The sequence below is a fragment of the Aotus nancymaae genome, unplaced genomic scaffold, assembly GCF_030222135.1.
Source record: "Aotus nancymaae isolate 86718 unplaced genomic scaffold, 86718_ANA_hifiasm-v0.15.2.pri h1tg000006l, whole genome shotgun sequence".
Lineage (NCBI taxonomy): Eukaryota > Metazoa > Chordata > Mammalia > Primates > Aotidae > Aotus > Aotus nancymaae.
Genome location: NW_026988417.1, coordinates 10,929,661 through 10,955,638, shown reverse-complemented (window position 1 = coordinate 10,955,638; position 25,978 = coordinate 10,929,661). Strand labels below are relative to the sequence as shown.

The 25,978-nt window shown below is 42.9% G+C and overlaps 1 protein-coding gene across 1 annotated transcript; it reads right to left on the bottom strand.

The window, feature by feature from the left end:
- Window positions 1–2,542: 2,542 nt before the first annotated feature.
- Window positions 2,543–3,801, bottom strand: HS3ST1 (heparan sulfate-glucosamine 3-sulfotransferase 1). The gene has a single exon (XM_064365696.1). The coding sequence runs from the start codon at window positions 3,799–3,801 to the stop codon at window positions 2,878–2,880; it is 924 nt and encodes a 307-aa protein (XP_064221766.1). The 3' UTR covers window positions 2,543–2,877.
- Window positions 3,802–25,978: the final 22,177 nt, after the last annotated feature.

The window sequence follows — 25,978 nt, the reverse complement described above, 5'->3', positions numbered from 1 at the left end:
GAAAGCGCCCTGTGCTCAGAGGCACATCACTTTTCCTAAACTCACTAACTTTCAGGCTGTGAGCTGATAACCAAATGCTGTCAAAAGGATTTCAACCCTATCTTATTCCAGGAGGGGCTGTTCTGACTCTGGAATGCCATGTGTGTGAATATTCCGAATCTAATAGCTGAGACTTGGCTCAGTTGCTCTCAGCTGCCTCTCTGGAAGGACCCACCTATATCAGGCTGGCACCTGTCTCTGTTAATGGAATTGGTAGGAGGCATGTTTGGGAGGGATCTGTGCCTATTAGGCTCCCAAGTCACTGCATTTTGGCTCTATCAGGACAGGTCAGGGTCTACTTCAGGGCCTCCTTTGAATTTCACAGTGATTGGTGAGATCTATTAATAAATACCTTGGGTAAGTCTGAAGTGATGACTTCTTACCTTTTCGAGGACTGGCTAGGGTTGTACCAAAAATGAGTGAACAGACATTGCTACTAGGACCTCTGATTCCTTGCTCATGGTAGACTCATTTGAACATTCCTTTAGTCACGACTCTGCACCCCCAAATAAAAACATATTGAATTTACATCCACTGATCATTTTACACTGGACCACCCCCTCCATCGACAATGCCAGCCCCAGTAGCTAGATTAGGTTCCATGCGCTGGTCCTGTCTTCCTCCACTTCTACCCCCGCCTCTTGCACCAACAGTTCATGCTTCAACTAGACCATCCCTGTTAGGGCACAGAACTTACAGGCAGTTTGCAAAGAACGTCTTCTTCAGAGTCAGAGACTCTCATTGCACTTTCCTTTCAGTCACCACATTCCTAAACAGGCTTGGAAACTTGACTTAACCTTTCTGGGACCTCTTATTTCTTCAGCTCTTCAACGAGTGTGATAAAAGCAAGATCCAATGACGTGCTGCAGAGGGAGGCTCTCTGCCTATTGAAAAGTACCATGTCCACCAGGAGCCTGCTGTAAATATTTTTGCTACTTCCTCTGGGGAGATGATGGTTTAATGACAACTTTAATGGATTCTAAAGAGGAGGGCATCCTCTCTGCTCTCTGTGCATGATATAGGGTGGGGCACAGGCCATGCTAAAGTCAGGACACGCTGGAGCTGCTGAAACATACCAAGGTGACTCACTTCCCTGATAACACTGCTGAGAAAAATGCAGGCTTCTTCTTGCCCTTCCTGTAGCTGGGACATACCTCTTAGGATGGAAGATATTTGGCACCTGGGAAGAAATGTCAAGTCAGGTCAGGAAGAACTGGCTCTGAGTCTGGGCTTTCCTTTTGAGTTCAGAAAAGGTTGGGTAAAAAATAAATACATAAATAACCTGTGCTTTGGCTGTAAGTGGCCTCTAAGCCTGAGCTTATAGTCAGTGTGACCTTGGGCAAGTTTCTCATGTTATCTGAGCCTATTTCCTCCTCCTTGAAATTTCCTTCATGATATCTGCATCCTGGGGTTGCTTGGAGAAATTTCAATGAGTTCTTAGGTGTAGGAGATGATTAATTATGTCCATTTCTGTCATTTTCCTTAGGCATAAACTATGTCTGGAAACCAGATTATTTTGGTTGTTTGTATTTTCTAACTATAATGAATGTTTTATTTTTATTAAAATGTCTGATGTGTTTAATTCTGCAAAAAGCTGAGCTGTGTGAAGAATACATGAAAAAAACTGAGGCTCAGAAGGGTCTATGTGACCATCTCCAACAACCTGGCTATTCAGGGGCAGAGGTAAAACTGAACTCCAGCCTCTTCTCTGGGGACAACTGCAGTGGCTCTCTTACATGCTACCCTCAACTCTGCCCTTTTCTCTTTTTAACTTCAACCCTTGGGAGCTTAAATTTTGTTTCACATTCAGGACTCCAAATTTAGAGTTGACTTCGAAACATACACATATTTATGTCTCAATGCATATGGAATATATGTCTATAATGCCAGTGGATCTTTCGGGAAATAAGCAGACTTTCAGACTAAGCAAAAGACTACTACCCTTCTAGTCAGCTTTTCAAAGAACCCACAGTAGGAAGACACACATAGATTTTGCAGTTCCTCTTTTCTATTCTAATTGGCTTTCTGGGGGCCAGCTGCCACCTGGGGCAAAGTACCCAGGCCCAAGATCATTCTGAAGGCCAAGGGTTTAATCCTCTTTATTGTAGGTTGCCACCATTGCTGAGATCAGAAGCGTATGCAAATATATTTTGAGGCCAAGATGGATCCCACGGGACCTCTAGCCAGTTACTAACTGCTTCTCCATCCTGAATATTGCTTTGTTTACTTGAAGTTTACGTGTGGCTAAAATCCACATTCGGCTACCTGCTGACTCAGGAATGGGGAAAACTGTGACCTCCAAAAATGACAAGGAATCTCCGAGGAAATAAATCTTACAATCTAAGTAATAGTAAATCTGATGATCACAATGAGACATTAAAAATTAAAAAGAACAATGCAGAAAAGAGAAGGGAGAGAGAGGATTATAACAGCCATGAAAAAAATGTTTCCTTTTAAGTAACAAAGAATCTAGATTTTGCAATAAGTGTAACACAGACAGCTATTTTGAGTTGGGGGCAAGTTAATTATATTCAAAAAAAGATAGCGTCTCCAGAAAAATCTTTTTTTTTTTCAGTGAAATAGTTTAGTTCCTTCATATAGAGACATATTACACAATGTTAACAACCATGAAAAACAATACAAAATGCCCTCCATTTAACAAGTAGAAAAATATAACTAGTATATATGGCAATTGTGAATCTAATACTGTACAGAGTACTTTATGGATTTTTACAAATAAATTATACCTTAAATGCTTTCTTAAAATTCTTCCCCCCCGACCCCAGATGTACACCAGAACTTACAGTAGGAAAGTTTCTGAGCTTAGCTTATTGCAAATCAGTGCCAGTCAAATGTCCTGCCAACAAGCTCGAAGAATTTCTTATTTGGCTCATGAAAATATTCGTGCAGTTTATTGAGTAGTTTGGGATCCACCTGGGGGTGCGCCCGACCTTTGGACTCATGTAAGCAGCGGTCCCGGCCGCTGTCCCGCAGGCAGTAAAAGCCCTTGGTTTTGTTAAAGTAGAAGTTCGAGGCATTGATCTGCGGTGACAGCTTCAGGAACCTCTCGACCTTTTGGATCTCGGGGAAAGGGTCCCTGATGAGGCGGTCGCCGTCCACGATGTGGATGTGGCGCAGCGGGAAGAAGCGCAGCCAATTCTGCATGTGCACGTGGTAGAGGCTGCGGTTGAGGGCCTTGTAGTCCACGTTGAGCCGGCCATCGCGCACCAGGAACTCCTCGATGGACGGGTAGGGCTTGCGCTTCTGCATGTGGTTGTAGAACACTTGGGTGTAGTCGGAGAGCACGCGCTCCGACGGGTCTCGCAGGATGAGCAGCAGCCGGATGGACGGGTTCATGCTGTGGACTCGCTCAGGCACTTTGGGCGACGTGAAGTACGCGGGGGTCTTTTCCACCGTGAGCTGGTGCGGCCAGGAGAAGGGCATCTGGCTGAGGTACCAGCCCAGGCCATGGCTGTAATGCTCCTCCCAGTCGAAGAAGTGGACCTCGTTCTCCGCAGCCGCCACGTCGGGGTGCAGGCTGAGCATCTCCAGCAGCGCGCGCGTGCCGCCCTTGCGCACGCCGATGATGATGGTCTGCGGCAGCTGCTGGGCAGAGCCGTTCGGGGCCGCGCCTTCACGGACGTCATCCTGGAGGGTCCCCGCTTTCCGCAGAAGCTCCTGCTGGCCCAGCTCGGCGGGGCGGGAAGGCACTAGCTGGGGCTGGGCCACCAGCAACACCGCGCCCAGGAGCAGCGCGGCCATGCTGGACACCACGGCGGCTTCACTGGGCCACGCGCCGCTGGGTCATGAAGCGCTGCAGCAGGGAAGCCTCCCAGTCAGTGGCACATGGGCGTCTCAGGCCTTCAATTACTAGGGGACAAAAAGGGAAGATATTAAGATATAATAAATGCGGGGTCATTCAACTAGCAACTCCGTAGCCACTCTGCAGCGAGGACTATATTCACCTCCCCAGGACTCTGTTTCTTGTCCTATACGGGAGCGGAAGGCAAACATTTTCTGCAAAAGGCCAGAGAGACAATACTTTAGGCTTTAAGGGACATACTTTATGCCGACTCCAACTCTAACCGTGCTATTATAGATGGAATGCAGCCACAGACAACACACAAGGGAATGGGTGTGGTTGTATTCCAAGAACACTATTTATGGGCACTGAGGGAATTTCATGTAATTTCCACGTGTCATTAAATATCATTCTCCTTTTCACTATTGTTATTTTTTGCAATCATTTATATGTTTAGCTGTTTGGCTGCATAAAAAGCAGCGGTCCCGGCCGCTGTCCCACAGGCAGTAAAAGCTCTTGGTTTTGTTAAAGTACAAGTTGGAGGCATTGATCTGTGGCGACAGCTTCAGGAACCTCTCAACCTTTTGGATCTTGGAGAAAGGGTCAGGTTTGGCCCACCAGTCAGAGCATGCAACCCCTGCTATAAAGGAAAGGATTAGGAAGACCCTTTGGAACTCAGCAAATGTCAATAAAAAAATCTGCTACCCAACAGTCCCTGGCAGAGGGCAGGAGATACAGAAGCAGGCTTTCTTTCTGCCCCCTACTCTTCTAGCCAGGGGCTCCTATTCTAACAGAGCATGTGAATTAGTATGAAAGAGTTTATGATTAGTCCCAATTCTTCACCTTGTATCTAACCCTTGAATTGGCCTTGCCACTAGCATGTGAGCAGTTGTGACAACTCACCAGTCCTCAATCTGGCCGCAAGAGGCTTTGTGTGTTTTTGCTCACCCTCTTTCACTCTTGCCTTTGCCATGAGAAAACTATGTCCTGGCTAGTCCATGTTCCCAAGGGGAGGATGAGCGACACTCATAGCCATCCCAGCTCATGAGCGAAGATGCATGATTGTGGTTTTAAGCCACTGAGTTTTGAGGTGGTTTGTATTGCAGCGGGAAATTGGCAAAAGTTAATCATTGCAACATGGCTGTAGGCATCAGGGTGATATATGTTATGATTGTAATTTAGGTGGAGTGCTCTGAAGACACATGTTCATTCATTTTGCCTGAAATAACTGGGGATGGTTTCACAGTAGAGGAAACATTTGAAGTAGGCCTAGAGGGATCACCAAGTGAAATTAATACAATGAGCAAAAAGCCTTCATGTGTACAAAGCTTTACTATTGATAATGTGGCTTCATACTCAGCTCAGTTGATTGTCACTACAACCCGACATTAAGGTAGGAAGGCAGGGTAGATGTCATCACCATTTTTAAAGGACAGTTTTGTCTAAGGACACAATTCTACTAGTCTGTTTCAAACTTCAGAGCTCCAAATTCAAAACTCTGAACTTGGTGTTCTTTATCCACAAACCACCTCTTTTCCACAAAACTTCTCCCCTTTACCTATTTAAGATTTACAACATTTAGGAAGTAAAGTCTCTCAAGGACACAGGAACTGCTGGCCTAGATGCTGTGGGGCTCCACGAGACAGACCAGACAAGGGTTTATGTTTTCAAAGAGCTGACATTCATCAATCTGTGTTTCACATTCTCTCCAACGGAGGAGACTGGATGCTCTCACTTAAGTCATCTCTATTAAAACACCTTAAGGGAGGGGAAACAGACAAGCCTGGCTTGGGGACTGTGGGATTTACAAAGCTAGTAAAAATGTTCTTTATCAAGAGGACTCAGCATCTTTTGTATGGTAGTTTCAAAATTTACTTCGTTAGTTTAAAACTTGTCTAGAATGAATAAAGGAAGAACAAATTCCAGGACATCCATTTTTATGATCAACCAGCTGATCCACCTTTCTCAGATATTGTGTTATCTGCTTTAAAAAACATCTATTAAAGAGCAAGTAGTCACACAGATGGAAGGCTTTAGAGAACCACAATGCACTAGAGAAGGCACCTGAGAGATTAGTGATGTAACTCTTTAAGAAAAAATCAAAAATGCTTTAGAAAGGATAGCCAAGTCTGATGAGGTTTCAGGTTGGTTCAACCGAGTGGTTAGCCCAATTTAATGGGCCAGTTGCTTTAGTCAACTGATGGTTTCAGGGTGTTTCAGTCGAACTTCATTTCCTTCTCAAGTCGCCCACCTGGTTCGACCAAATGTACCAGCTGTGCTTGGCTTTCACATGCTTGAGATGTGAGTATGTGTCTAATTGTATGTGCATACTTGCCTGTGTCTGTATGAGTGTGCATGCACATGTGTGTGTGCAGGTATAACAGGTGGGTCCAGTGAGAGAGGGACTAACTACTACCCTTTAGAGAGCTATACCGTGTGTTGGGCATTGCTATCCCCATCTTACAGTTCCATGTTCAGACTCAGGGAACAACAGATCCAAATTATTTGATACTTAAATGTAGACGCAGAGACCAGATCTGAAATTCATATTATCTGACTGTTTATGCTCCTTCCACTTGAGCCTGAGGCATCCTGGTTAGTGTAGTGTAGATCTGAGGTTTCTTTCCTGAAGGGGAATTGCCAGCAGACAATAGACAAGAAACAAAATACAGTTTGTGCTTTCTGAAAGAAAACAACAGCACCACACTGGGAAGTTAAGTAGCTTAAAAGCTCCTTGTTTGTACTTTAATACTGTCTAAAAATATATTTATTATGTCTAGAACTTTCTCATTCAAAACATTTGAGGCTTATAGAGAAATAAATTAGCTAATGTCTTACACACACATATGCATGTATACATGCACACATACACACATGCTGTATATAGCATATACATGTTTGTAAATATATACCATGCATATCTTGTATGTGTATATATGAAAATGTGTATAAGTATATATGTGTTTGTGTATGTGTATGTAAACGTATGCACACCTATATTCATATCTAAATACAGTATAACCTGTGTTATATTACATACACACTGTGGGCATTGGGAGCCAACTTCTTGTTGTGGTTTTGTAATTTGGACTTCCCAATGGCACTTGGGAAAGCAAGGCAGGACTTCCATTTGCAGGAAGGGCCTCCTTCATGTTGGCCAGATTGGTCTTGAACTCCTGACCTCAAGTGACCTGCCTGCCTCGGCCTCCCAGTGCTTGGATTACAGGCAAGAGCCACCATACCTGGCCTAATCACTACATAAAAAAAATTCAAGTTGTTTTTGTAACACTCCCAGAAACAAAAAAGATTCCAAAGCTCAGGTGAACCTGTAAGCCGTTCCTCTGGGCCACCCTGATCTTGACAATGAAATCATAAACATCAGGGAAGAAGGGAGTCAGTTAGTCCCTGGCTTTCACACCCCAGGATGACTTGCCCAATGTCACATAGTAATTCTGTTCCTAGGACTTTTGGCTCCTGAATTCCAGTTCTATAGTCTAGTTGTTATTATTACTATCTTTCGAATAAGTGGTTATAATACAAAATAATGACAATGTTTTTGGGATTCCAAAGAAGGAAAACCCAACAAAGTCTACCCAGCAATGTAACTCCCTGGCCACCAACTTCCAGTGTCAGCTGACACCCAGGATATGTACCGTACAGGGTCAAATTTGCTTATTTGTTCTGGTCAGTAGAAGGCCCAAATGAATTACACAGGTTCTGAGTTAGGATTCTTGTCTCTAGTTTGGACCTTAGTCAAAGTGACTTAATGTATCTAAGCTTCAGTTTCCTCATCTGTAAAACGGTAATAATTCCACCTCTTCAAATGGTTACTTTGAGACTGAAATGAAATAATGTGTGTTGGGACTGTCCAATACAAATAGAATATGAATCACATATGCACTCAGACATTTCCCAAGAGTCAACATCTTAAAAAATGCATTTTATATAGCCTAATATATCTACAATGTTATCACTCTAACATATAATCACTACACAATTTTGTTTTTGAGACAGAGTCTTGATCTGTTGCCCAGGCTGGAGTGCAGTGGTATAATCTCAGCTCAGTGAAACCTCCACCTTCTGGGTTCAAGTGATTCTTGTGCCTCAGCCTCTCAAGTACTGGGACCACAGACGTGTGCCACCACACCTGCCTAATTTTTTGTATTATATTCTTAGTAGAGATAGGGTTTCGCCATGTTGGTCAGACTGGTCTTGTACTCCTGACCTCAAGTGATCTGCCTGCCTCGGCCTCCCAAAATGCTTGTATTACAGGCATAAGCCACCATACCTGGACTAATCACTATGTAAAATTAATGAGATAGTTTGCATTTTTTTCTACCCAGTCTTCTGATTCCAAGTGTGTATATATTTACCCTTGTAGCACATCTCAAGGACACATATGGCCAGTGGCAATTGAGTTAGACTGTACAGAGATAGCCAGCACTGGGCACATTTGCAATTCTTAATCTGAAAACTCTTTAAGTATGGAAAGCACTCTCCTGAAAGCAAGATTCCTACCCACTCACAGATTAGAGCTTCCTGAACAGGAAAAGAACCAGGAAGGCAGGTTTGAACTTGCAGGCAGCACAAAAGGCAAATTCGTTCTTTTCCCTCAAGAAACAAACCCAGTAAAAGTAAACAAATGGGACCTTTTGACAGTTGAAGCACTTGGCTGACATGGGCATGGATACAGAATTCTCCTTAGCACCTGGAGTGGAGGCCACATCCCTTGGCAAAGGCAATGATTGCAGCTCCCATCTGCAGCAATTGCTACTGAGCCAGCACTAGGCTGGTAACTTTCCAAACAGGTCTTGCTGCAATCCTCACTGCAAGTCCTCAAGGTAAATGATGTTATTATTTTAAAAAGTGAGGTTCAGAGAAATGAAGTTGTGTGTCCAGAAAGTTAGAGGCAGTGAAAGGATTCAAACTCAGTCTAAACAGACAAAGCCAGGAACTTCACTGTCACTTTCACTTTTCTTGGCAATGCCTGGTGTTAGGGTGCATGTTGTTAATAAACTTGGCTTGACTTCTTTGTTCCTGTTGAATATTTGTGCCTTGCACCAATTCTGTAATGAAGGACAGACTTTCTATGAAGGCCCAGACTTGCTAAGATGGGCAAAATGAACCTCCACCTCCCTTTTATAGATGGGTTAATAGGTCCCAAAGGGAGATCCAATTATCTCTCCTTTTACTTTCCTTTATCAGAGAGGCTGTTTTCTAGGTGCTACAGTGAAAAAACCAGGCCTGAGTTTCATGAACTCAAAAGAGTAAAGTCCTTTCTATCAGCAACCGTAAGCTCCCTCGAGTTCCACCGTGATGACAGTAGCCACATGCCAAGCACAGGAAACCCAAGGCAGATTCCACAGAATCTTCCAGATGGAAGCTTCCTTTGCACTTAGAATTAAATCCAAACTCCTTTCCAAGGAGGCCCTTTCTGCAAACGGAGGTCCTGCCTTGCTGTATTGTATCCCCTAGGACCTGGTGTGATTTCTGGTACAGAGCACGTTCTAGACATTTTGTTTGCTGAATGAACTTGTCAAATGCAGTAGACAGGCAAATGGCTGGAAGGTACTGGGAACATATTTTAACACAGTAGGAAGAGAAAATTTAAGGGTTTGAAACTTCTGTCTCTAGAGAGTCAAGCAGAAAACAGATGCTGAAAGTGGGGACTCAACATTTCTAATGATGATTGGGTGAGATCACCTGAGAGCCTAGAAAATATTTTGTTTAAAAAAGGAGGGGAAGCTATGAAATAACCCTTTAAAAATATTTTAATTTTCTCCTTAAGTCTCCTTATTACATAATTCACATCATGACCTAGATTTCAAATGTAATTAACTATAATATATTCTCTCAGTCCCATTACTGGAAAGTATTCACGGATGAAATGAAATAACTAGGATATTTCACAAGAGGTACAGTTAATGAATCTGGAACAGTGATATCTGCCATCCATCTGTCTGCAGGACACTGTCATAGGCCCTCAACAGGAGATGGTGACACACTGTCACAGGCAGAAGTCTCCTCTAGGGGAGCAGGGATGATCAAAACATACAACCACAAGTCATTTACAGGATTTAACAAGGGTTAGAAGGGAGATTACCTGCTGATCACTCACTGTGTGCCAGGTGGTAAGCACTTGTGTATAAATTATTTCTCTTAATACTCGTGACAATACGAGAGGTGGTTGTTCTCCTTTTATTTTATATTTTTAAGCAATAAAAAGGTGGCGGAGAGAAGTAAATGAGCATCAAGTTTTTGCAATCAGGTAGATCCAGGCTAGAATTCTTATTGCTAACTGACCTCAGTAAATTTCTAACCTCTCTGGGGCTCCACATTCCCCTCTGAAAATATGAGCTTAAATCTACTTGATAGGGGCTTTATCGTAATTAAATAAGATGACCCATGCGAAATACATGACACTGTGTCTGGCACACAATCATTCAACACACGTTATGGCCTGCCTTTCATATTCACATCTGCCATGACAGATATGGAAGTATATTGTTAAGGTTAAATGACCTCCTCAAGGTCACAGAACCAGGAAATATCAAAACTAAAATATTCCACTGGCCATCCTCAAAGCCCATGGTGTGCTTTTGCCCCCTCTGAATGGTGATGCTTCCCCCTGGGCAGTGGGGAGTACATTCCACGGGAGGAAGAGCTTTCTTAAAACCACAATGAGATAGAAGGAGGATGAGATTTATTATACTGTTATGCAAGAACCGCTTCTATCCAAGAATCCCATGGTGTTGAGTGATTTAATTTTCTGGAACGTACTGAAACATGAGAAAGACAGGCTGAACAACAGAATTTTCATTTTTTTTTAAATCTACCAAACTTCTGGGCAATCAGAAGTATAAGATTATTTTTTCATTGTTAAGAACCAAAAATGTCTTTACTTTCATCTTTACACAATTACCGAAGAGCACCTCGCTGTGGTGTCAGGTTTTCATCCTTGGCAGGTCATTTTGGATACAGTGAAATTGGAAATAGATTTAGTTTGTGCCTGTCAGCCTATGAAAGGACAGTGATATTTCAAGACCTACATAAATATTTATTTTCTTGAAATTGCCTATACATGTCAATCTTCAACAAACGTTGACATTCATTCACTTTTGTTTGAATTTCCTTATGGTAATTGCTGTGAGGTGGGATGGGGTGAAGAGTTTAGGGTAGAAAGGACCGTAAGTCAGGTCACGTAATTTTTTTTTTTTTTTTTTTTTTTTTTTGAGACGGAGTTTTACTTTTGTTGCCCAGGCTGGAGTGCAACGGCCTGATCTTGGCTCACTGCAACCTCCACCTCCTGGGTTCAAGCGATTCTCCTGCCTCAGCCTCCCAAGTAGCTGGAATTACAGGCAAGTGCCACCACACCTGGCCTGAGGCCACGTAATGTTAATAAGCTTCCCTGGACATTTACTATCTAGCAGGGAATAAGCTAGAGCAATTGTCCCCATTTTCCCCTTGAAAAAGAGGAGGACTCTGAGTATTTCCTCCTCTAGCCTCCTATACTTCCTTGAATCCTCTCCATGTCTGACAGGTGCCATATTTACAAAAGGCTAACTAGATAATAAATTGAATTCTCTGAAATTGAAGGAAGGAGATGCCTTGGCAAGCCAAGAACGGCAGCATGGCGGGGTCACCAAGATACGGATTCTAATCTCAGTGTCATTTCTGAGCATCTAAGTGCTCCTTGATAAAATGAGAATGATAAATGCAACTTGTCCCATAGGTCCCATAGGTAGTCTGAAGTCAACCCACACGACATTATTCTCCTGACCAGGTGAAGGATTAGGGCCCAAAAATCTGGATAAAAAATTCGTGTCAGTGGTAACTAAAGCTTCTCTTCTGGGCGGAACTCACGGCTACAAGTTACAATCATCAGGCATAGTGCTTTCCAAACACGCAAATGCAGGCAAGTCACTTGGAAAACCAGTTAGAAATGCAGATTCTAACGCAAGAACCCTGAGGAGAGGCCTGGGATTCTGCATTCCTCATAAATTCCTGGAGGACCTGGTCTAACCCTCGATAGTCATTGGAATGATTAGAATCCTGTGAGCTTACAATGTTGGTGCCCATTGAGATTCTGATCCTCCTGGGTTGGGGCAGAGACAGGCAATGTCTTTTGTTTTTTATTTGTCAGTTTCCTACTGTTGTCGGGGTAGTATATTTTTAATTCCAGGACTGAAAACAACTGTGGTAGACAAAATAGACAGGGATTATTTCGGCTGCTGAGTTTGTATTTTAGGAGGAGGAAGATAGAGGGAAGATGCTGGGAATTAACAGAAGATTTAGAGCCAGAAACCCAGTCTCAAATCTTAGCTCTGTAACTTAAAATCTGCAAGACAGCCCCTGAAACTCAGAGCTTGAGATTGAATGCATTGGTCCTACATCTTTACTGTGTGGATTAAATAAAATAGTACATGTGGCATGCTTAGGGTATTGCCATACTGTCTGGCCTGTGGTAAGCCCTCAAATCATGGGAGTTATTTTTGTTCCTAAAAAAAAAAAAATGCTGGGTGGTATAAATGGGATTCTGGGATGATAATTAGTCAAACACATTTGTTCATGATGCAAAGTACTGCAGTGACTCAACCAGACAGAGGCTCAAAGAAGAAAGCACAGTGACATAGAAATAATCCAGCTCTCTGTGGAAGGGCACGCAGTGGTCCTCCCTAAAGGACCCCTTAATGAATGATGAGCAGCTAGGTGCATGCAGTGGTGAGGCAGGCCCCAGTGAAGGAAGAGGAGGAGTTACTTCTCAACATGTTTAATCTACATTGCTGTGCACAGAAGGCAGCAGTGACCTAAATAAATCCTTCATTAGAAGCAGAAACACACTGGCTCAGGCACTGCACAGCAGAACTCTGTGACAGGAGGGCAGACAGACAGGGCTTCTCTTATTACTCAGTGCAACTGAGCTCAAGAGGGGCCCCATAGCAGACAGGAGACAGGAGCTGGGGTGCCTCGAGCCCACTGTGGGGTGCATGGCTTCGGCCCCTGCTCCAGGTGTGACTGAGCCTCTGAGAGGTGCCGTCTTAGCTGAAGAAGCCCTTCCTGGCTGGGCTGGACAGTCATCTATCACCTTGCAGATGGTGAGTACCCACGAATCTTTTGTGTTAACCCAGAAATGGCTGGGAAAGACACACAGGCATCAGAGGCAAAACAACCATGTTCCATCATCTTGTTCTGTCTCATCATTTTGCAGAGAGAGAAACTGAGAACAAGAACCCCAAAGTCAAGCCTGCAGGGACAGAACTGATTCAGAAACATAGGTCTCCTATTTTGCGTCCCACTAACCTCCATACACAAGGAAATCTGTCCTTTTTTGTTGGGGTAAGGAAGATAGGAATAATTCACAGCTGAAAATAAATCTGAATAAACTAAAGTAAATTATTCCCCTGAAATAAGCAAATAGGGAGAGATGATTTGTCTCTCATTTCTTGAGCCGGGCTATTATGATCTGAATGTTTCTGTCCTCCCCAAATCCATAGTTTGACCCTAACCCTCTGTGTGATGGTATTTGAAGGTGGGGGCTTTAGATGATTAGGTTTAGATAAGGTTATAAGGGCGGGCTCCATCCTGATAAGATTGGTGTCCTTATAAGAAGAGGAAGATAAAACAGAGCTCATTCTGGCTCTCTCATTCTCTCTACCATGTGAAGGCACTGCCAAAAGGTAGCCCTCTACAAGTCATGGACAGGGCTTCATGAAGAACCACTTCCACTGACACCTTGATCTTGGACTTCCAGCCTCCAGAGCTGTGAGAAATAAATGTCTATTGTTTAAACCATCCATTGCATGGTATTTGATGATAGGAGACCTAGCTGACTAGTACAGGGCCCTCAGAATAAATAGTAAAGCAAAACAGTTTGGTCTGGATCTCTGCCACTGTAGGCCTTTCCAGGGGCAGCACTCAGATGCTTCCAGGTTTAGGCAGGTGACATCTACGCATGAAGCCAGCTGGCTGGGGGGAGATGGTGGCAAGCAGCTGTGTGTGTGCTTTGGCTGAAGAAGCAGGTGCTGCCAACTCTGGCAGATATCGTCAGAGACCAAGGACCAGAGTGGTCTGATATTCATATTTTTCAAAATTCAACTATGAATATTTATGTGAAAAGTGCTGATTTTTAGGAATCTCATAAATGGATAGAAGTTGCCAAGTAGCGTGAGGAAAAGGAAAAAAGTAGAATAAAAAACGACTGAATGGCAAGTCTGCAGAGAGCAAGGCCTAAGGTCTATGCTGTGGCCTCAGGTGATCACTTGAACTCTTACAAGGCATTTAGGATGTTTCTAAAATTGTACTGAGTTCCTGATGACACTGAAATAATCCCGTCACTGTCCTCAAGGACCACCTTATAATGTGGAAGATGCATGTGGAAGGAATAAATCAATAGACTTTGGAGTAGACACAGATCAAGCCATGGAAACTCAAGAGCCCAGAGGAGAGAGATGGGAGCTGGCAGAAGGCCAGGGAGGGCCTGGCAGGACCTCACTGCAAAGGTAATGTTTGAACACAACCTTGGAGAAAACTATGCATGAAGCCATTGCTCAGAAGAAAGTCCCATGGGAGCATTCATCCAGGGAAGCTGGAGACAAGGCTGGTTGGGGTACAAGGAAAACCTCAGCCTGTGCTGGGATTCGCCATGGGGAGCGCAGGCCATGGCAGGTGCTGGTGGGGATGAGGCTGCGGGACCCACAGCTTGAGAGGCTTCAGTGCCCTGCCTAGAAATTCAGAAAGAAAGTGGAGGAAAAATAGCCCTGGCATTGGGACGAAGCATCCAGTCCTGAACTTAAATCACAGCAATGCCACTTCACCCTGTACATCCTCTGACTTGAGAAAAGTTCACGGCGTAACTTGGAAACCTTTGCTCAGCTTTGGCCCAGGCGCTTTTTATTATCTTTCTTTTTTAGATATTGTGCTCTTGGTTTATCATGATCATTTAAAAACAAACATTTAAGACAGTGCTTAGTATTGCCAGGCGCCATGAAACACACCAGGGTAGAGTAAGGACAAAGTGCCCTCCCTGCCTTCAAAGAGCTCAAGGGGCAAACTGGCATAGAAATAATACAAGTATGATACCCTAGTGGGTTTTGATTGTATGTTGACCACATTTTTTTCTTCTTTGTAAAAACTGTTGCAGTTCACATGATAGCACCGAATAAAGCAATAGAACATGGTTCTTTCCTCTGCCCACATACATATACACACCGCTGTGATTTCCATTTGTCCCTTGCTCGAACATTTTTAAAAGTGTCATTCAAGTTGAATACTCCATTATTCTGATGCTTCAAGTTCTACAAATAAATTAGTATCTCATTTGCCTCTGACTCAAGCTTTACTTTAAACAGGAGACGCCCGTTGTATCACCTTGGTAATCTTGAAATATTTAAATGCCATGTAATCTATCCAGAGAAACAACACCTAGATCATGCACTCCATACAACCCTCTCTGTAATCTCTTATTATAATTACACTATCTTCAGATTAAATGCAATGGTGCATGTCAAGTTAATCCAACAGTGGCCTGGTTATTTGTTCTTTCGGAATATTGATGCAAAATGATTTACATTTTATATTTTTAAAATGCTATTTATTATTACTTAAATAAAGTAATTTCCAAAGGAGAAGTTCACGAATCATCACGATGAACTACAGGTGCTCAGAGTCGGGAGGCTGGTGATTAAGGGCCTGGGTTTGAATCCTAGCTGTATCCCTACTGACTCCATGTGATCAAGAGCAAGCCATGTGACCTCTATGTGCATTTTCCCATTTGAAATGTGGGGATGGTAACCGCACCAACCTCATGGGATTGCTGTGGGGATTAAAGGAGATGTGAATGCATGAAGTGCTGAAGAGTGGGGCTGGCATAGAAAACGCTCACCAAATTTCAGTTTTTGTCACTGTCAGACTTCCATATCTCACTGTCATAGCTGATAAAGCTTCTATTAGGGTAATCAATAATCAGGCACATAAGATGCATATCCATGAAGTCTTCTTTGTTTGAAAGGGCCAAAGCACCAGGGTAAACAGGGTGCTGAACTGGGAGATAGGAGCTGGGGTCTAATCCCTGCTTCTGTCTTGACTTCCATGTGATGGTGAGCAAGACACAGTGATACACTAAGTCTTGTTTACAAAGTGAAACAAATGGGTCATAAATTCTAAGATCTTTTAAGATCAATCTAAAACATGAATCTTTAGAGAATTAAGAAACATATGGGTTGATTATGGCAAGAGAGCCATAATCTTGGAATCCGAAATTTCAAGATATTTTTCCAAAAGCTACGGAATCCAACATTCCTAGCCCAGCGATTACTGTTAAAACTTAACCACAAAGTTTTGTCACCAGTGTGGCGTCAGTCTAACATTTTATAGGTTAAAGGTAGCACCATATATCAATCTTCTAAGTTGCTGAGGACTTCTTGATGGGGAGGGGAAAAATACAACCTTTAGTGGAAAAGAGACTATTTCCTTGGGTAGGGCTTCTCAAGCTGCACTTGCTGCTCTGATTCTACTCAGATCATATTTAGCACTCATTCAATGAATATTCATTGAGCCTAGGACCTGACTGAGAGGTGGATCAGTTAGACTGAGAAATACTCTATGAAGAATGCTTAACTGTTACTAGAATAAAACAAAGCAAAGAAGAAAGCATTGCATTACTATGGACTGAATATTTGTGTTCTCACACAATTAATATGTATGTTAAAATCAAACGCCCATCATGATGGTATTGGAGGTGGGGTCCTTGGGAGGTAATTAGGTCATGAGGATGAGGACTTCATGAGTGGGATTAGTGCCCTTATAACAAGAGGCCAGAAATCTGGCTTATTTCCTTTCTGCCATGTGAGGATACAAGGAGAATTTAGCAGCGGCTGCAACCCATAAGAGGGCTCTCACCAGAACCCAAGCATGCTGTCATCCAGGTCTCAAAATTTCAGCCTGCCGAACTGTAAGAAATCAGTTTCTCTTGTTCATAAGCTATCTAGCCTATGGTGCTTGGTCATAGCAGCCCTAATTAACTAAGATAAGTATTACATAAAAAGTTTCTCAGTGACAATAACATATACCATTAGAAGAGAAGCTTTTCAGCCTGGAGCATGTGGTGGGATAAGATTTCCCTTATCCCCACACGAAACAGGCAGCTTAATCGCCTTTTAGGCTGGAGGAAGGCAGTTTCCTCTAAGGCTTATGCTTGCTTAAGTGAAGTATGGACAATTGGGAGTGAGTAGAGTTGCTTAGGACAAGAGCTAAGGACTGAGAGCTGCCGTAGGGGTCTAGTTTCCTGGTTTGTGCCACATATGACCCTCAGCCTCATCCTATACAAATGGAGAAGCAATCTTTGTAAAATATCAGGCTATGAGAGTATCCACAATTCAGAGTCAAGACTTAAATAAATGTACGGTTCATCAGTCACTAAGAAATTAGAGACACAGTTGACACCCACCCTGTCTCTTCCCTCGAACACCTCAGGACCATGCAGGGTATAGGGTATGGAGAGGGAACAATAGAGAGAAAAGGTACAAAACAAAACAAAAGCAGCCATGATCACATTTGGGTTAGGGGTGTGAGAGGGCTAAGGACAGGATGCTTGTGGGAAGAGCACAGAAACTCACAGATAATGGACTAAGGTATCTACATGAAAACCATTTTGCTCTTATAAATGTGTTATGAGATAAGAAGAACTATAGCAGAGCTACAATTAGAAATGGATTATTTTATAAATTGTTGTATTATAAAGACACATGCACACGTATGTTCCTTGCAGCACTGTTTACAATAGTGGAGACCTGGAACCAACCCAAATGCCCAACGATGATAGACTGGACAAGGAAAATGTGGCACATATACACCACGGAATACTATGAAGCCACAAAAAATGATGAGTTTGTGTCCTTTGTAGGGACATAGATGAATCTGGAAACCATCATTCGCAGGAAACTGACACAAGAACAGAAAATCAAACACCACATGTTCTCATTCATAAGCGTATGTTGAACAATGAGAACCCATGGACACAGGGAGAGGAGCATCACACACTGAGTCTGTTGGAGGGGGAGCCGGGGAGGGACAGCAGGGGTTAGGGAGGTTGGGGAGGGATAACATGGGGAGAAATGCCAGATACAGATGACGGGGGAATGGAGGCAGCAAACCACCTTGCCATGTATGTACCTATGCAACAATCATGCATGATCTACACATGTATCCCAGAACCTAAAGTACAATTTAAAAAAAAAAGATAAACCATTAAAATAAAAATATACATACAGAAAAAAAAGAGAAGTAGATTGTTTTGTGTTAAAAAATTAAAAAAAACAAAAAAACAAAAAACGAGGGTGGTATAGCTGCAGGCAAGAGAGCCTTTGCTATGTTGCTCTCTATCCTGTCATGCCCGTTAGATTTGATGGGACCTTAGCAAGGTTGGCTCATCAAGTCCTCTTTCCATCTCCTTTCAAGAGGGGCCTATGAAATAAAATTGCTGTGTGTGTGTGTGTGTGTGTGTGTGTGTGTGTGTCTGCCTGTACACATATGCACATGTGTAATTGTTCCAATGATGAACTAAGTTTTCAAGACTTCCTGCTTCTCACAACCTTCTCAAGGCCATTAGCACATTAATGAAGGAAGCACATGACTAGAGGTCCTGAAATGTTTTAGCCCATAGCATGTTTCCATAAAGATGACTTTTCAGAGGTTTCTAAAGAATAAAACTGGCTGGGGCTGCCTTGGTCTAATCAGTCCCATTGCTTTGCTACTTTAACAACCATGTTTACTTCCCCCACTAGCGAGTGTGAACACTCAGGCCTGGCTTTGTATTCCAGATTGATACCAAATCTAAACCAACGGATTCATTAGTGTCCAACATGCTGAGGAAATGAGTAGGCTTGGCCAAAGAACACTAGTGCAAATTAAATAAAGCTTTGGAAATTGTGTTGAGATTTCTGGATTGTTTTTTCACAGTTTTTCTCCAAATGCTTAGATTCATAGAGAGAGAGAGAGAATTTTAATACTGTGAGTCACTAAGTGGGAATCCAGGATTTCTTTTTACAGTTATTATCCCTTTTCCTCACGCCCATAATGTAAGATTAGCAAATTCAGACACTGCCAAGGGTTAGATGTCGTTTGCTCAGGTCATAGGTAACCAAGTCTCCTATGTGTAGGCTCTATCAGGCATTGCTCAGGAATATAGGAAGAAAACAGGGGCCCATCCCAAGGAACCCACTGTGTAAGCGGAAAGATGGCTGTGGAAACAAACATTATCAATCCAATGAAATGAAGGAAACTGTGGAATAGACACTATTTTATCAATGTTAAGGAGGTCGGGATGAGGAAATTTGGAATATGCTTCATGGAGAAGCCTCCTGAGAAAACTTCAGGGGTCTGCTGAGGACAAAAACAAAGCTCAACATTTTGAACGAATGTCCACGCTAAACTGTAAGTAGAGAAATAGAGAAATAAACGGATGGTACAGAAACATCAAAGCAATCATGTTTAAATTATGTTGGGTTTATATTCTGGGTTAGTTACATACCCTTGAGAAAGCTATTTTTCGCTCTGGGTCAATTTCCTTATCTTGAAGAAAGGGACCACTGCCCATTTTCTTAGGTGAAATTAAGTAAAATATTACAGAAAATTTTTTAGTCCACCTGACATGTGATAGACTCACAATAAATAATTGCTCAATAGTATTCACTCAATAGCAGATTGATGATATCAGCTTGAAGAGAAAATCGAAAGAAAAATATTAGTAATAATTTAGGTTTAACAACAACTATTTTTGTCTGCTTAAATAGTTGTCATAAGTAAAGAAAGAAATGACAACATTCTGAGAATTGACGATTAAGAAAGAAACGTTCTTCAGTGAAAGCACAAAAACGTTGCTCTATTGATAACTATGCAGCGACAGATGACAAAGAAAAAGCAGTATGAAAAGCATAAAGTGGCTCTTAATCTAGTGTTTTTAAAGGACAACTATTATAAGATAATTAGCCTTTGTGTTGCCTTTAGCAGAGAACCTTAAGAACTAAAGTAAGAAAAAATAGCAGGTGATGACAATCTTAAACGAAACACATGGGTTTGCCTAAATGAATAGGGCCCGGTGGCCTATGTCACCAATGGCCCGCTGACAATGCAGAGTCCTTCTGCTGCTTCTGTGGAAATGTGTGCAGCTAAGGAGACTTGTCTGGGGGTGAGGAGCCGGCAGGAGCAGGCTGCTCCAGTAGGACTGAAAGTCTAAAAACATTCCTAGAAAGGCACCTTCCTGGTTGGGGAAGGGTTGATGGGGATAAGAGCTCCCATGAGAGTTCAGGAAAGGAGAGAGTGCAGGTAGCATTGACCCTACCCAGGGGACACTGTCTCGGGTCACTTTAATTCCTTCATGAGATGACAAAGGACAGCTGCCAATCTGAACTCAGGCAATCTGAACAAAAAGATCTGCCTCCTCTTAAAGATCAATAATTTCGTTTATCATAATGGTATGTTCACTTCCTAACAACCATGAACAAAGGCCTCTCCTTTCATCCCTTCTCACTACACAAATCCATATTTTGCTCAGGGACTGAGGAATTACACACGCTGGACTAGGCATGAGAGGTGTGAACGGGCATGAGCGGGGTTTTGTCCTGCTCTCTGGGAGCTGTCTCCTGAGGGATGCAGCCAAGTCAATGAGCAATAACAATGCCACCTGCACAATATGGAGAGCTCCAGGAGGACTTGAGAGCTGGTGCCTCATTCAGGGCACACCAAGTCAGGCAGAGCTCAACACCTACCTCTTAGTCCTTCCACCCTTTGGCTGTTTGTCCCATGAGGGTTGGTGGCAGGACACTGCTCATTCCAGTCTCTTAGAGACGCAGACAGACAGAACAGCTACTCTCTGGAGTAGTGCCAGTCACCAGGCTGGCAGGGAGGAGATCATGCACAAAGCATGGGCTGGCTCTTAAAGCTTCAGGCCAGGTGACCACACATCAGTTCCCTTTGCTTTTGCATGGCCCTGCTAAACTCCAACTAGGAAGGAAAGCATGTCCCATCAAGTGCCTGGAAGAGAGAGAGCCAAGGCAAAAGGCACATGTGCAGTGATTTACTATGGAGAAGGAGCAGTGGATTGGGACAGAGCTAGACAGCCCTTAAAGAATGATACAGTCAGGGCCGGGTGCAGTGGCTTAAGCCTGTAATCCCAGCACTTTGGGAGGCCAAGGTGGGTGGATCACGAGGTCAAGAGATCAAGACCATCCTGGTCAACACGGTGAAACCCCGTCTCTATTAATACAAAAAAAAAAATTAGCTGGGCATGGTGGCACGTGCCTGTAATCCCAGCTACTCAGGAGGCTGAGGCAGGAGAATTGCCTGAACCCAGGAGGCGGAGGTTGCGGTGAGCCGAGATCATGCCATTGCACTCCAGCCTGGGTAACAAGAGCGAAATTCCATCTCAAATGAAAAAAAAAAAAAAAAAAAAAGAATGATACAGTCTGAACCAGATAAGAAAAGGGAGAATGTAGAAGAGTTCCAGGCAGAGGGAACAGCATGTGCAGGGGTGTGAATGCCCACATTCCTCATTTATCTGGGAACAAAGGGTGGTCCTGAGGTCAGATGATGAGGTATGTGTACGGAACAGAGAATGGCTAACGATGAAGCTTAATAAATTAGAATGTGAGGGCAATCTTTCAGAACTTGAATTTGAGCACTACTTTTATTATTTAAAAACAAAAACTAAAAGGAGAGCCAGCAGGCACCCACTGTGTGTATTAAACATTCTAAGTTAATCAAAGGCATTATAATGAAAATAATCAGTACATGCATTATCATATTTAATCCTGGCTACTCCATGAAATGGAGGGCATTACATTCCATGGTTTTTCACTCAACAATTATTTCTTGGGTGACCACTGTCTGCCAGGCATTGGTTCAGCAGACAGATCCAGTGGGGAGGGGGGCTCTAGACAAAGTCCCCATCCTCCTACAATTTAATCTATTAGAACAAATTAAATGTTAATAAATGGGTGTATGAAAAACACATAATTAAAAATCATAGAAGAATACCTGAAGTTTAGAGAGAATATTAACCTGCCCAAGGTGATACTGCAATAAAGCGATATGGCTGGGACTTGACCTTTTCTTGCATCTAAACGTCCTGCACTTAAACATTAATATTATTAATAATAGAAATCCATGGAACATTCTGCATCAAGGGGCTGGGAAATAACCTTATTATATTTGTGTTTTACAAAGATTTCTCAGGTTAGCAACAGCGATTAACATAGAGAAATATGGCAGATTGCAAATGTCTGTAAAAGTGACAGAGCTGGGAAGGAAAAAAACAGAAGCCAGAAAGATATAAGATTTGTATTTTAGCTGAAGATGGCAATAAAAGAGAAGTGATGAAGCTGAGCAGGATCAATCTCCAATTGTAATATACAAACAGAAGTGTAATTGTTGCCCAAAGGCAAGAGGGATCAATTCAGAGTTACCATATTCAATTCATTTTCCTCTTTCATTGTTTCAAATGTCTTTGTGCCTCAGTTTCCTATTCTGTAATTATTTTACCTGTGAGCATGTGACCTAGTTTTTTGGCCAAGGGGACAAAAGGTGGGAAAACATTCTGGCATTTGAGAAAGATTTCCTTCTGTAAATTAAAAGAGAGTCCCCCTCATCCTAGCCCCCCTGCACCTTGCTCTCCTTCTACTTCAGAGCAGAGTGATGAGATCAGCTGTTTTGGGACACTGTGGCCCTTTAGCCACCTGGAGGGGAGGATCAGCCAGAAGGCAGAGGTGGACTGGAAGGCAATAAGCAGCTAGATCTATGATGACATTTGCAATCTGCTTTTCAATCAAAATGAGGCTTACCAGCAAGAAAAATAATCATTACTATTAAGTGCCGCATTATAGACACTTAACCACGTACCAGGCTCTCTAATGGGTGCTTTGCATACATTATGAAATGTGATTCTCACAACAAAAGTCCATAAGGAAATATAATTCCATTTTTCAGATAAGACGACCAAGGTTCAATGATGCAAAATCATTTCCCCAACACCAAATACTTCAAATAATACACTCCCTTTTGGATCAGGGAACATTCTCTTGAGCTTAGAGCTGCAATGAATGTCAAACTGCTTAGTGAATGGAGCTCTGGTCCCAACAATGATCCTGCATCACAGAACCACGGGTGACAATGCACCCCTTACCCCAGAAAGGATCAGTTCCCATGGTGTAGGCAGGCAGGGCTTAGGGACACGAGGAAGGCCAGGACACATCATGCAAACCATTAAAAGCAAACCAAACCCCCCACAGTGAGAGGACCACCACAGGCACCGTGGCCTGTCCCTCCACAAGACGGCACTCGGGTCCCTGGTCTTCAGTTTTCATCTGTGTTGTTCGGCTGTCACAGAAACAGACTGGGGAGAAGGCACGTGGCTCACTGTTCCTATCATGCCCACATGCTTTCTCGTTGGAACACTACAGTTTTATGTCTTTCCTTCAAGGTCATGAGGTGTTGTGTTGGGGTCCTGAGAAGCTGCGAGGCAGGGAGAAGGAGTGGCATGTACCACTCTCAGTGGGCTGGCTGCACTGGGATTAACTCAGGGGCTGCTGAAGACCACCCTGTCACAAAACGTCACTGGACTTCCATGCTCTTCAAACCCTTTTTTCTGCTTCCCATGATTTTTCTGTTCTCTTGCCTTGTATTCTCTTCCCTTCTCTTACCCTGTCCATCTCGTCTCATCTCCCCGTTTCTCTTCCTCTCCCTTTACTTTGTCTGCATCTTCCCCTCACTGTTCCTCCCATATTTTGCTACATCGCTGCATCTCATTTGTTGGCCTAGAAAACAAATAATGTGCTTACTTGAACTATATAAATTAAGACTAAAGAAACAAAGGGCAAAAGACTGAGACACTCTCCCATGAATATGATGCATAAAATTTAGTGGCTGGGAGAGGTGGCTCACGCCTGTAATCCTGGCATTTGAGAGACTGAGGCAGGCAGATCATGATGTCAGGAGTTCGAGACCCGTCTGGCCAACACAGTGAAACCCCATCTCTACTACCAAAAAAAAAAAAAAAAAAAACAAGAAATTAACCAGGTGTGGTGGTGTGTGCCCATAATCCCAGCTACTCGGGAGGCTGAGGCAGGAGAATCATGTGAACTCGGGAGGTGGAGGTTGTAGTGAACTGAGATCATGCCATTGCACTCCAACCTGGGAGACAGTGCAAGACACCAACTCAAAAAAAAAAAAAAAAAAAAAAAATTAGTTTGTGACACCACATGTTCTCACTCACAAGTGGTAGTTGAACAATGAGAACAAATGGTCACAGGGAGGGGAACAGCACACGCACCGGGGCCAGTCAGGGGTGGGGGAAGAGGGGAGGAGTGCATTAGGACAAACAGCTAATGGATTCGGGGCTCGAGACCTAGACTATGGGTTGATAGGTGCAGCAAACCACCATAAGGACACGTTTACCTACATAACAAACCGACACATTCTGCTCTTGCATCCCTGGACTTAAAATAAAATACAATACAATAAAATTTTTTAAAAAAGAAAAAATAGGGGCCTTCTAGTAAGAGAACATTTATGGTAGGGGCACATTTAATCCATTAAAAATATAATTTGGAAAAACACCTGTAGTTTGTGGTCTTTGTGACGTGACACTGAATTTGCAAACCAGAGGCCTTCCTTGTGTTCCCTCATCATTAATGGCATCTTTAAAAGAAACAGCGGTGACTGTGAACCACTGTGTAAGTGCATGACATAACTTATTAATTGAATGCATATGAAATAAAATCTGTGCTATAATTTTACTTCAGCCCATTTTGCAGATGTGGAGCCTGAGACGTTGAGCTGTGAAGTAGGTCACCTCTTATGTCATGGCTGAAAACTAGCATAGCAGATTCTAAGCAGATTTCTCCGGCTGGTTAAGCCTTCACCCCAGTCATAATGCTGTTCTACCTTCTTTCTGGCCCACGCTTCATGTAAACACCCTGCCAGTAAGCGGCTCAGGTTAAATGAGGAGTCATTGATATTACACACAACAGAAACCGGTTATTTTGGCATGAGCAATACCTCACTACTGAAGCAAACATGAAACTCGGCGTTGGAAAGTCCACATGCAACAAAACTCTTGTTAATTTAGTTCCCCATCAGTCCATCACCTGAAATGGAAACTTAACATTTTCACAGCCCTCCTGAGAATGACATGCTCCAGCAGTCACAGGGAGCATGTCACTGTGAGGAGGGCTGTGTTCATCTACTTGGGGGGAGCAGGTCTGAAAGGTTCTCTAACAGTTTTATTAGCTTTTATTGCAGGAGCAATTTCAGGTGTGAGTTTTCAAAGCACAAAGTATCCCTTCAGTGTACTCAGTGGAACCCTGTGTGAACCTACCCTTTCTAATTCCAGCCTTACACTAACAAGCTTGGAGCAGTATTTGTATTTAATAAGGTTCTGTCTTAGCAGACTGAACACTACCCTGGTGGCCTCACAGGGTTGAAATACCTTCTTCCCGAAAGGTGTTAAGAATAATCTGGCTTATGCTTTGGTGACACAGGAAAGAATCGGGCTCACTTCTTCAATACTCAGAGTTCTGTTTTGGTCTATGCTTCTTTTGCTCCTTTTAAGCAAAGAAACAAGCTTGCCTTGGTTTGATTGTTCTGTTGCTTAGCTCACCAAGGAATACAGCCCTTCTCTTTTGCCTTGGACTATACCCCCTGCACAAATCATTTCACCTTCAAGACTACACTGCTTTTTCTTCCTATGGCACAAGAACTTTCAGAAAAGAATCTTTCAGAATTGCTACCAGAAATATAGGGATGCTAATAAAATACAGGATGTCTAGTTAAATTGAAATTTTAGATAAACATGACACATTTCTTACTATTTAGTATCTGAGACATACCAATACTAAAACATTATTTGTTGTTTGTCTGAAATTCAAATTGAATTAGGTGTTCCATATTTTTATTTGCTAAATCTGACAACTCTACACAAGAGAAAACACACTGAGCATCGTGCTAGGTGCTGCATATTGGCCATCTCCCTCAATCCTCATTAGAGTATGGAAAAAACTGAGGCCCAGAAAAATTGTCTATTACTCAGAGTGACACAACCAGTAAGAGCCAGGCCAGAAATTCCAACATATATGACTTCCAGAGTCA

What these genes read in the sequence shown, in the direction of transcription:
- HS3ST1 (XM_064365696.1), bottom strand. Translation starts at nt 3,801, where the DNA reads ATGGCCGCGCTGCTCCTGGGCGCGGTGTTGCTGGTGGCCCAGCCCCAG.